At 46.9% G+C, this 12606-nt stretch overlaps 1 protein-coding gene across 1 annotated transcript; it reads right to left on the bottom strand.

Annotated features, from left to right (window-relative positions):
- Positions 1-663: 663 nt before the first annotated feature.
- Positions 664-5164, bottom strand: GCC1 (GRIP and coiled-coil domain containing 1). The gene is made up of 2 exons (XM_049774380.1): positions 4142-5164; positions 664-2229 (listed from the first exon to the last, which is right to left on the bottom strand). Exons 1-2 carry the CDS (start codon positions 5162-5164, stop codon positions 934-936), a joined length of 2319 nt encoding a protein of 772 aa, XP_049630337.1. The 3' UTR covers positions 664-933.
- Between the last annotated feature and the right edge of the window lie 7442 nt (positions 5165-12606).

The raw sequence follows: 12606 nt of genomic DNA on the forward strand, positions 1-12606 counted from the left end.
TTTTAGGAATCCTCTATAGCAAATCTTCCTCCTTATCCTGGTACCTATGCTCAAACATCTGGGGGTCAGGAGAGACCCAATCTTTGGAATTAATGCTTAGTATTCAGGTACGGTGAGTGCTTCTGAATGGATTTCCTCTCCACAAGCAGCTTTTCCTTCATGGAAGCTCAACATCAAGGAAAAGAAAGTCATTCACTTGTACTCTTAGGTCAAGTTTAAGCAGATAGGTATAGCGAGGACAAATATAAGGGATAAATATAACAGATCTAGTATGATCCTATCCAAGCCCAAATCAGGTCACTGGGGAGAACCCCCTAAAATAACCAATACCCAGGACCAATTCAGTAGGTGACAGGAGTACTTTATCCATACACTTTGTGTTCCCTTTCCCAGAATGAACTTCCTGTTCTTGGCCCTAAAAACCAGAGGCCTTGATATCATCCTGCCTAGCCCTTAGCCAGCCTGGATTTTCATCCCCAGAAAATTGGGGCAACCACAGACCAGACTGAGTTGTGTGAAATGAGGAGCCAGTCATTGATAATATCTAGAAATTAGCCGAACTCCCTTTGGAGTCAAAGTCACTCCCAGTTTGGCACCAGGAGCCTAAGAGTCTTAGAAAAGTCTTAGAAGACTGCCTTCTTTATTCCCTTCAATCTGCCCCTTTCCCTCCACTGCCTCTCACTCACATACACCCCAAAGATGCTGACCAACTTCAGCATTTCTGGGCCCCAGAAGAAAGTGGCATTATTGGCATTTAGCAGAAAATCCCTCTCCACACTGAAGGCTCCTCCCGATTCCAATTCCTTCAATTCCATTGAAGACAACAATGCCTATGGAGGAGCAGAAGCAGAGAAGACAGGAAGCCAGAGCCTGTCCCTTCTCGTCCCTTCTCACAAAAGCAGCACAGAAAGATTTCCAGAGGTTGGGAAAACATCATCTCTTGCTGGAAGGCCACCAGCTACCGCCAGCCGGGAGCCGCATGATCACTTGTTTCTCCTCTGGACTGAAGTGCAAGATGGTCAGGATGGCGGTGAGTGTCTGCTGGCGACCCAGGGAGTCTGGCAGGGTGAGGAAGCGATAAATGATGTTTTTGAGGTACTCCAGATTAGCACCCTCCCGGCTCTGGTCCCGGATATTCTTTTCAATGTGGCTTTGTAGGGCTCCAACCTCCTCCCGATGCTGCTCCCCCTCCTCCAGGAGCCGGTCGTGCAGCTGCCGTACTTCCACCTCCAGCCTGTGTTTCTGCTTCCTCAGTGAGCTGATCTCCACCTCCTTGCGTGCCAGCTGCTCAGCATACAAGAAGAATGTGGGCTCATTAGCAGCGGCAAGCTGCAGGGCTTGGGTCAAGCTATCCATAGAAGCAGTCTCCACCAGGTCCCCAGGACCCCCACTGCCCACAGGGCTTCTGCGTCCCGACAAGCTCGAGGACAGGGCCACAGCACGCAGCTGCTCCAGCTCCAGGTCCTTCTCAGCGAGCACAGCCAGGGTGCGGTCCCGTTGCTTGTGCAGCTCCTCCTCCAGTTTCAGGGTGCGCTCCCTGAAGTCCAGCTGGCTCCGCTCCAGTTTCTGCCGATGCAGCTGCTGCAGTCGGGCCTGCTCCTGCTTCCAGTCCTCGGTCTCCCGCTGGTGCTGGCGCTCCAGCTCGTCGCAGGACAGCCGCAAGGAGATATACTTCTCCTTCAGCTCTGCCAGCTGCTCCTGGGCATCCTCCAGCTCCTTTGCCAGGTTCCCATCTTTGGTGTTCTTGCTCTTGAGGACCACCTGGGCCCTCAGCTTGTACCTCTCAAACTCTTCCTTCAGCTGTTTCAGCTCCTGCTGGTAGTAGAGTGAAGTGGCCTTCTCACCGTCGGCAGCCTCAGAGCTGGGCATGATCTCTAGGTCACAGACTTTCTCCACATCAAAAGTCACCTGGCTTTTCCGGGCTGCCACCTGCAGCAGCCTCTTCAGCTTCTCCATCTTGTCCTTCAGGACATTAACATCCAGACTAGACTCATCTCCGTGGCTGTCCAGTGGAGAGCGACTAGAGGCGGCAAGAGCCAGCGTTTTGTTCTCCAAGTCCAGCTGCAGGATGCGTTCTTTCAGCTTCTGGATGGTCAACTGGTCCTTATGCTTGCCTTTCTCATAGGTGCCTAGAAGTTCAGACAGCTCAGAGATCTGATTCTCTAGGGAAGCCACCCTCTGCTCTTCTACCTGAGACAGCCGGTGGAGCTGATCCTCTACAAGGGCAGTCTGCAAAAGAAAGAAAAGCATCCAAACAGGCCAAATGGCAAGAAAGAGAGCAAAGGAACTCAAGAACAGAATGGCCTGGAAGAAAAGTCACCAAGGCTCTTTCTTTTAATTTTTTTACTTTATTGATTGATTGATCGGTTTTGGAGCCACATCAAGCGGCACTCAGGGACCACTCCTGGCTCTGCATTCAGAAATCGACCCCAGGATGCTAGGAATCAAACTAGATCTGCAGCATGCAAGACAAACACCCCATCGTTGTGGTATCTCTCTAGCCCACAACACCAAAAACTTTTCTATTGATTCAGGCACCACAAAAGTTCCTGTTTGGGTCAGCTCCCAGACACACCATTATCCCAAGCAATATTAATCTCCTTTGGGTATCTTCCAGTGTTCTGCCTCAGAACTTTATCAGGCCAGCTCAGATATCAAGAAATACTACTTTGGGCTCTGATAGTACAGCAGGTAAGGCATTTGTCTTGCATGTAGTGAACCCAGGTTTCATCCCCACATTACATATGGTCCTCCCAAGCAACACTGGGAGAGATCAGACTTGAAGTCAGGGTCAGGGGTAGGTCCTGCGCACTATTGGGTATGGCCCAAAACCTAGAAGAAAAAGAAAAAGAAAAAAAAAAAAAAAAACACTACCCTAATGTCCTGTATCTCCTAATCCTATCAAGAAATCATCTAACTTTCTGTTTTGTTTTTGAGCCACATTGTCGATGTTTAGCAAACCATGTGGTGCTAGAGATCAAACTCTAGCCCAGAGGTCTCAAACTCAATTTACCTGGGGGCCGCAGGAAGCAAAGTCAGGGTGAGGCAGGGCCGCATAAGGGATTTCGCTTACCGAATATTCGCAATAAAAAAATCGCATTAGTAAGAAAAAAAAATCACAAAAAATCGCATTAAACATTTGCATACCCAGAAGGGAACTGCTCGGGGTATGCAAATGTTTAATGCGATTTTTTTCTTACTAATGCGATTTTTATTGCGATTATTCGGTAAGCGAATAATCGGGAATACTGCAATATTTGAAGGCCGGCCGTGGACCACAAAAATGTACAGAGGGCCACAAACGGCCCGCAGGCCGCAAGTTTGAGACCCCTGCTCCAGCCCTCTTAGCCACCTCTCAGGCCTATCTGACATTCTTTTCACTCTCAGTATTTCTAGAGATTCAAAACTGTCTTGGATCTCTACTTGGAACGGAGGGATTGTAAAATAAGCAGCACACCATTATAAATGATGCAGCGACTCTTGTTTGCAAACAATGACAAGAGAACTGTCTTCTGAAGACACTTCCCTTTGCCTGCTTTTCTGCCACCCTATATTTGGCAGGCAAGCATCTCTTCCCATAGAAAGGTATTTAACTCTAGGACTACACATTGCTAAAATAATTATAGTAGTAGTATTAAACACTACGTTTGACAGCACAGTTGTCACTATGTAGGCTGCTTCACAGAGCACAGCTAGTGAGCTAGTGTTAATGCTTAGAAATAAAGAGCTGTCTGGCTCTGACCCAGTCTATACTCAGAAACTCATCCTTTTGGAAGCACACTCTCAATAAAGACCACACACTGTATTTCCCAGAACTCAACAAGTGGAACTTTTGGACTCACATCAAAAGTGAACTTATTCCCTTGGAGCCAGTGTAATAATACAGTGGATAGGGCATTTGCCTTGCACGTAGCCAACCCAGCTTCAATCCTTGGCATCCCATATGGTTCCCTGACCACCGCCTGTCACTTTTGAGCACAAAGCCAGGAATAAGAATAGAACATCATCAGGTGTGACCCAAAAACCTATAAAAATGTGACTATCCCTACTGATGGGGAAACAAACTAACAAGCAAACAAAACTAAGTATTTCCCACTGTAGGTTCACAAGATTAACACCTGAAAGAACTCCAGATATTTACCTTCCTCATTTCCTGCTGTAACTGGGCCTGGAAATGACTCTTCAGGCAGATGGCCTCTTCCTGAAGCTCCTGGAGCCGGGGATCTGGCTGATTCTTCTTGTCCCGAAGTGCCTGCAGCTCACCTTTCAGGTCTTCTACCTCCTGGTTCAGCTGCTTGGTCTGCAGTTCAAACCCCTGCATCTGATCTGCTGCAAAGGCTCGACCTGCCAGAGCTTCTCTGGTCTCCTCCAGCCTCAGCTCCAAGTCCTGGCGTTGTGTTCTTTCCTCCTGCAGCAGTTTCTGGAGTTCCCGCAGCATCAAGGCATGGTCGCTCTGCTCCTGGGCCCGGTCGTGCTGTTGAGTAATAAGCCGGGCTTTGGTTTCTGCAATTTGCTCCTGTAGACCCTTCAATTCTCCCTCTAGACGGCCCCTCTCCTCCTCTGCCTTTCTCCCAGCATCCTCTAAGTCCTGTTTCATCTTCTTCTTGTCAGCCAGGTAAGACGCCTCCATGCGGGACTTCTCCTGGGTGACGGTTGCCAGCGAGCTGGTCAGAGTAGCCAACTGAGTCTTGAGCTGCTGCAGCCGTTTGTCCACGTCCGCAGGCCCTGGCGGCCCGTCCCCACTGCTACTGCTCACGCCACTCTCCGACCCACTGGCCTCTTCAGACTTCGGAGGTGCTGGGCCCCGGGGCTCTTCTCCCCCAAACTCACCCTTGATGCTGGTCAGGCTGGCCGTGGTCTCCAAGCTGGTGGCGGTGCCGGTGCTGTCCTCGCTGTGCGTGGAGCACCGGTCATCCACGGCGTCCGGGAAGAGGAGAGCCGGGGGCGGGCCCCCTGCGAGGCCCAGATCGGCCTCGTGGGAGACGGACAGCACCTTGACGCTGGCCTCCAGCGCCTCCTTCTCCTTCAGGAGGCTTTTGTAGGCTCGGACCACATCCTTGAGGCGTGCCTGGTACTGGAGGAGCTGTTTCTTCTGGCTCTCGATGGTCTCCAGCAGCTCCTTCTTGCTGGGGCCGCTCCCGAAATTCATCCCAAACTTCTCCATGGGGTGGGGGTGGGGATCAGGATCGGTTTCTCCACATCAGAGACGAGAGGAGGAGGGAAAAAGCGACGGGCAGAGAAGTGGCCCAGCGCTGGGCCTCGCTGCAAGCGGTGTCAGAGGCCAAGGACCGGATGCGCCAGAAGGGCCAGGCAAGGTCCCAGGCCCCGAGCGCCGAGGCGGGTCCTCTCCCTGAGGCGACTCCAGCACGAGAGACAGACTAACGCAGCCGGGATTCGTCCACCTGGACCCCCAAAGTCGCCGGGCGTTCTTTCTCGCTCACCCGGAGTCGATCGTTGGGCTCACGGGCCACCTGACGGGCTACTCTGGGTTGGGTCCCATCACGACTTCAAACTCCAAGCAACGGCCGATCAAAACAGCGCTTCCGGGTCCGCCGGAAGTGACGTTACATTAGGAACCAGATTCCGCCCCCGGCTCAGGTGGGCGGGTCTATCCCAAAACTGGAGCCCAGGATTGGCTGGCGGCCGGGCGAAGCGCTGTGGGGAAAGCCAAGGGAGACGTGGGCTTGGCCAGGGAGCCTAAGGGCGACAGGGGGCGGTGTCGCACTAGGTCCTGCCCAGTATCTGGTGAGCTAGGCATCTCCACTAGTTAGTATTTTAGGGAGTTTATTTTTTGTTTTTTCTTATTTGTTTTGTGGCCACACCTAAGGGTGCTCAGGGGTTCCTCCAGGCTCTACACTCAGATCACTCCTGGCCTGCTTCAGGGACCATATGGGGTGCCAAGGATTGAATCCCGGTTTGCCGGGTGCAAAGCAAGCACTTTAAGCGCTGTACTTACTACCTCTTTCGTTCCATTTTTAGGGAAATTTAGGTCTAAAGACAGCAATTAGTATCTGGCTTAGATCGGTGTCTTTTTTAGGACCGTGTTTGGCATCTAGCTGATCTTTTTAAAATAGTGACTCTTCCTAAATTCTGCTCAGGTGATCCAAACAAATAGATGTCTCAAGAGGGCATCTTACAGCCGAGATCTCCTTCCTAAGCCACCTTTATTTTGTTGTCCATCCTAAACTACATTGACTTTTCCACGAGTTTTTTTGCTGTAGTTTCCAACTACAGTTTTTGCTCTAGTTTCCCAACAGTGGTTATTATTAGCACTGTTCTACAGATAGGGAACTAGGAGATAGCTTAAATTACATGCCCAAGGCCACACAGCTAGTAGACTTTTAGGAATCTTATCTAGGCCAGTTCAATTCCCCACTTATCAAATACTGTTCCAGGTCATTGTGAAGAAATGACGTCCTGCCCCTCCAAGGTACAGACAACTAGTGAGGAACCAGATTGCAAACAGAAGTTCTGCTATTATGCCAGTGTGTGTGAGTACATACCACTTAGTACAGAAGTTAGGAGAAGGGAGACCCTAGAAGGCTCTCAGTGAAAGTCGATCCGTGTTTAAAGAATGAGTATGGAAAACTGACATTCAAAAGAGAAAAATAGAATGCAAGAACTCCAGGAACATCAGAGACACTGGTCACCTAGGAACAACAAGAATCATTTTGATTATGGATGGGCAGTGGATAGATACTGGAGGGGTAGAGAGAAGTGGACACTTTGGTGGATGGTATGGTACTGGAATGTTTTGTGTGTGAGACACTACCAATAACAGTATTGAAATCACAGGTTGGCCACATGTAAACCAAGTTTCCTACACATTGAACTATTACTCTTACCCCAAAATAAAAATAATAACAAAGGAAAAAATTAAAATCTGCTCAAGTAGAGAAGGAAGATAGGAGATAAGATTCAGGCTGTGGATCACAATCCCACATGGTCCCCTGAGCACCACTGGTGTAGCCCTGGTAGTTCTTAGTGCTGCCAGGAAGCCCAGTAATTCCTAGCAACCCCACATCTTCCAGTTTCTCAAGGAACTTTAGTCCTAGTTAACCAAGAATGCTGGGAGGGGTTTTTAGGCCTCTGTGTATTGCCTAGAGAGACCACTCCCCACCCCAACAAAAGAATCATCGGGAACTCAGAATTAAATAGCCACATACAAGGATAGGCTATTTATGATAAAGGAGCTAAGAGTAGTAAATGAATAAAGGAGAGTAATAAATGGTGTTGAGAAGATCAGATAGTGGCATGCAAAAGAGTGAAAAAGGCTCATTTACTCTGCACAAAGTTCATTCAAAATAGATGAAAAACTTGAATGGTAGGGATCAGGGATATAGCTCACTGGTACAGTACATTCCATTTGTCAGATTCCTGGCATCACTACACTTTCCAATTAAAAATAAAAATTTGAATACATTGAAAAAATATAGGCAAAACACTCCATGATGTTGGTTTCCAAATGTATTCAGAGATTCAATTGAATAGCAATCTAATGGAGTCAATCTAAAAGCAAAAATTAATCATTGGGACTTTTTTCAACTAAAAGCTTCTGCAGAGTGAAAACGAATTATCATTAAAATGAAAAAATATCCTACTTAATAGTCAAATATTTTGCAGCATGCCTCTGGCAAATGGCTAATATATAAGGGCTGACAAATAAGGAATTCATAAATTCCAACAAAAAAAACAATCCCACCAAGAACTGGGGTGGGTGGGGGGAACCTGACTACTGTCCTGGTTATCAGCTACTGGTCAGACTAACATCAAAAAATAAACATCAAAGAAGGATTTCATGGACAACAGGGACATATTGAAATGTTCATTATCACATATTAACAGGAAAATATAAATCGCAAAGAAAGTAAAATACCACTTCACACCTATGATAATGGCCTACAATTAAAAGGCCAGAAATGGGGCCAGCGAGGTGGATGGTAAGGTGTCTGCCTTGCAAGCGCTAGCCAAGGAAGGACCATGGTTCGATCCCCCGGCGTCCCATATGGTCCCCCCAAGCCAGGGGCAATTTCTGAGTGCTTAGCCAGGAGTAACCTTTGAGCATCAAATGGGTGTGGCCCAAGGAAAAAAAAAAAGATTAAAGGAAAAAAAGGCCAGAAACATCATGGGTTGGTGAGTGTTTTGAGTAATAGGAACCCTTATTCCTATTTCTAGAAATATAAATTGGACCATGGTCTGTGGGAAATAGTATGGAGAACTCCAAAAAAAAAAAAAGCCTTGGGACCAGAGAGATAATAAGAGAGGGTAAGATGCTTATCTTGCACACAAACAACCAGATTCGATCTCCAGCATCCCATGTAGTTCTCTGAATCACCAGGAGTGATTCTTAAGTGCAGAACCAGAAGTAACCCTTCAGCACTGCCAGATGTGGCCCCAAAACCAAAATATATAATAAAAATAGCCTATTTGATTCAGCAATTCCACTCTGGACATTTATCCAGAAAACAAAAGACAACCCTACATATGCATACATAAGTTACATTGGAGCATCATTTACTATATTCAACATATGAAAACAGCAACCCAAATGCCCAACTACAAATATAGAAACAAAAATATGTCCAAAATATAGATAGAGCTACACAACTTGGGAGCTGTATCAATAGTACAACAGGTAGGGCATTTGTCTTGCACATGGCTGACCAGAGTTTGATACATGGTATCCCATATGGTTCCCTGAGCACTACCAGGAATTACAGAGCCAGGAGTAACCCTGAGTATCACATCACCAGGTATGTCTCATAAATAAAAACAAAAAAAAATACTACTTGGCTAGAAGAAAAACATGAAATTTTTTCTTTGCCACAATATGGATAAAGCCAAAGGATCTTGTTAAATGAAAAATATACCAGAAAGAGAAAGAAATGTTAGATGATTTCACTTATATAAGACAAAGAGAAGCAAAGCACAGTAAGAAATGAGCCCAGGCCCAGAGAGATAGCACAGCGGCGTTTGCCTTGCAAGCAGCCAATCCAGGACCAAAGGTGGTTGGTTCGAATCCCGGTGTCCCATATGGTCCCCCATGCCTGCCAGGAGCTATTTCTGAGCAGACAGCCAGGAGTAACCCCTGAGCACCGCCGGGTGTGGCCCAAAAACCAAAAAAAAAAAAAAAAAAAAAGAAATGAGCCCAATGGATATACACTCACTTCAGACCACTGAGCTGTGGTTACCAGAGCAGAAGGGGTACAGCGGACTGGAATGAAGCATTCTTGGTTCTTTGATGTTGGTTATGGTCTGGTAACATACATACTTTGAAGAAAGAATAAAGTGTACACCTAAAACATAAAGATTGGTGTAAACTAATGTTATCTCTATTTTTAAAACCAAGAACCATATCAAGGCAATAACTTTATTTTATTTTTTGGTTTTTGAGTCACATCTGGCAGCACTCAGGGGTTACTCTTGGCTCTACACTTAGAAATCGCTCCTGGCAGGCTCAGGGCACCATATGGGATGCCGGGATTCAAATCAGCAAACCACAGTTCTCCTGTACACAAGGCAAATGCCCTACCTCCATGCTATCTCTCCGGCCCCTCAAGACAATAATTTAGGGAAGTGTTTTTAAGCCTTTGCCACCTGAGATCAGCACTGGTTGAACTCAGAGCACTGGTTCACTGACCAGTAGCTGATAACCACATCAGTAAACCTATGGGTCTTTAAATCTTCTGATGCTTGTGGTTCTTGGTGTTTGAAAACCACTATTAGGTATGTAAAAGAATTGATAATAGATGGTATTGGCACAAAAGGCGGGAACCAAAATTAAGGCATTTAGATTTTTATCTTGGGTGATAAGGAGATGAACTTAAGCTTAATAATGCTATCACTGGGGAAGGAGATACAATAGCAGGAAGTAAGGCACTTACCATGACTCACAAAAGCCATGACCCTGGTTCATATCCCCAGTACCACATTTGGTCACATGCACTGCCATGGGTCATTCATGAGCACAGAGCCAGAAATAGCTCCTGAGTACCACCAGCTGTGACCCAAATTCCCCTCTCAAAAAAAAAAAAAAAAAAAAAGAATGGCATTAAGATTTGTAAAAAGGTAGAGAGACTAGATAAGTAGTATAGGGGGTTTTGAGGCACTTGCCTTGCATATATAGCTAATCCCTGTTCTATACTTAGTCCTGCATATGGTCTCCAAGCACCACCAGCAGGGAGCCCCCAGTACAGAGCCAGCAGTAAACCTCAAGCACCACTTAGTATGGCCAACCACCCCTGGATCCTACCCTGATCGGTGATTGTAATCCCATGGAAATGTTACATACACAACACACCCCTACTCAAAAAAAATATCTATTCTGAGGCCCAAGTGACAGTGCAGGGGGTAAGGCATTTGCCTTGCATATGTGACCATCACTGGTTAGATCCTCATAATCTCATATGGTCCCCAAGCCCACCAGAAGTGATCCCTGAGTGTAGAGCCAGGAGTAGCCCTGAACCATTGAGTATAACTGCACCACCATCACCACCAAAAAAAAAAAAAAAAAATCAAGATTTCATGACAGAGACTAAAGAACAGAAGCTCTGTTTTGACCAAAATGAACAGATAATAAAATAGTGCAGTAACAACAGGTATGGAAAAGAATGGAATAAAAATAAAGTCATGGGTATGATGACTTGGTCACCACTACTTGTTATTGTATTAATGTACTCTTTTAAATGCACACATCCATCTTGTAAAAGTCTTTTTCAGAATTCAAAATCAAGCCTATGACAAAAAACAAACAAACAAAAACAATCAATGCATCAACTCATTCCTAGTGCTCAAAGTCTCTTTATATTGTCCACAAGACTCACTGAACCACCTGCTTCTGATGTATAGTGAAGGCGCTAGAGATCTGCTCAGGCCTGATTTCTTGACTCAAAAAATCTTGTTAAGTTATAGAAAATACTCAAATATGTTGCTCCACATACAAAACATTTAGATGTGCTTTTTGTTTTTGTTTTACTTTGGGCCACATTCAATAGTGCTCAGGGGTTACTCCTGGCTCTGCATTCAGAGATCACTTCCTACAGGCTCAGGGACCATATGTGGTGCTGGGGATTAAATTTAGGGAAGTGTCCTACCTGCTGTACTACCTCTCTGGTTCCTTTCTTGTCATTTCAATCTTGGTAAACTTTTGAGGTAGTCAAGAACATACTCGTGTTTGTTCTGTTTGACTTTGGTGCCACACATGGCAGTGTTCTGTTTGACTTTGGTGCCACACATGGCAGTGTTCAAGGCACTACACAGTGCCTGGGATAAAATCAGGGTCTTCAGCATAAAAGGCATGCACTCCAGCCTTTGTGCTATTTCTGGCCCCTTAAGCCTCTACTCTCCATTTTTTTTTTTTTTGATGAGCAAATGACAGTTGTAAGAATTTTCTGGGGCCCGTGAGATAGCATGGAGGTAAGGTGTTTGCCTTGCATGCAGAAAGTCGGTGGTTCGAATCCCGGCATCCCATATGGTCCCTTGAGCCTGCCAGGAGCGATTTCTGAGGTAGAGCCAGGGGGAACCCCTGAGCACTGCCAAGTATGACCCAAAAACCAAAAAAAAAGAAAAAAAAAGAATTTTGAAGTATTCCCTTCCCCCCAAAATAGCAGATATGAGATTTGAATCTAGCTTGGCATAATTACACCAATGCACACTCAAATCTTTGAATGAGTGAATGAAGTTTTTTTAAGTTTCCAGTTCACCTCACTATGTCCAGCCCATAATCAATTGGTTACAGGAGCTTACTGGGGACCCAGGATTAGCAAAAATGTGTGCAGGACGCCTCCACTGAGGAACTTCTTCGCCCTAGTTCAGCGTTTGCTAAGCATAATGCCTGCCATAACGCTTCCACATGAGTTCTGGGTGCTCCAGAACTAAGTAGTTCACCACATTAGTTGCAGGGTCATCTGAAAGCCATGATTCCCAGAGCCAGGTTCTCCATTTTGCAGAAGTAGGGCCTCTCACCTAGCCTTCCAGATATTGAAGTCGTCCACGGGGACTGCTAAACAGACATCAAAAAGTATTGTTTTGGGCAACAGACTGTTGGCAGTTCCCCCGGGACCTCCATCTCCTGCGCACTCTTCCTGAGATTCTAAGGAGAAAGAACTGAGACATCTGCTTTCCCTGGAAAGGAAAACCTAGTGGGTTCTCTAGTTCTCAAGCACGAACTGGAGCCCAGAGCTAGCAGACGAAAGGCTCGCCGAAGTCAAGGACAGCGGCAGATCGAATCGAATGCTTTCTTCAGCTCCGTCGGCCATAGACCTGACAGATACATGAGAAGCCGGGAGAACAAGACAGCGCGGCTCTTTTTATTTATTTTTATTGCTTTTGGCGCTCAGGGGTTACTCCTGGCTCTGTGCTCAGAAATCACCCCTGGCAGGCTTGGGGAGGCCATCTGGGGTGCCGGGATTCGAACCACCGTCCGTGGTGCGTGGGCTGCGAGCCAAGCAAGAAGCTTCCCGCGGTGCTCTAGCTGCAGGCGCCAGATGCCCAGAGGAAGCCGAGGACGGAGCCTGGGCGGGCGTGGCCTGCGCTGTGGGCGGAGCCTTCGGGGCGGGCCGAGTGACGTCGCGCGGGCCGGGACGCGCGGAGGCGGCGGCGGCGGCG

Source organism: Suncus etruscus, chromosome 1, assembly GCF_024139225.1.
Source record: "Suncus etruscus isolate mSunEtr1 chromosome 1, mSunEtr1.pri.cur, whole genome shotgun sequence".
Taxonomy (NCBI): domain Eukaryota; kingdom Metazoa; phylum Chordata; class Mammalia; order Eulipotyphla; family Soricidae; genus Suncus; species Suncus etruscus.

Coding starts and splice junctions, on each gene's coding strand:
- GCC1 (XM_049774380.1), bottom strand. CDS start 5,164: ATGGAGAAGTTTGGGATGAATTTCGGGAGCGGCCCCAGCAAGAAGGAG. Junction 2,230..4,141: donor TACAGCAGGAAATGAGGAAG/GTAAATATCTGG, acceptor TTTCTTTTGCAG/ACTGCCCTTGTAGAGGATCA.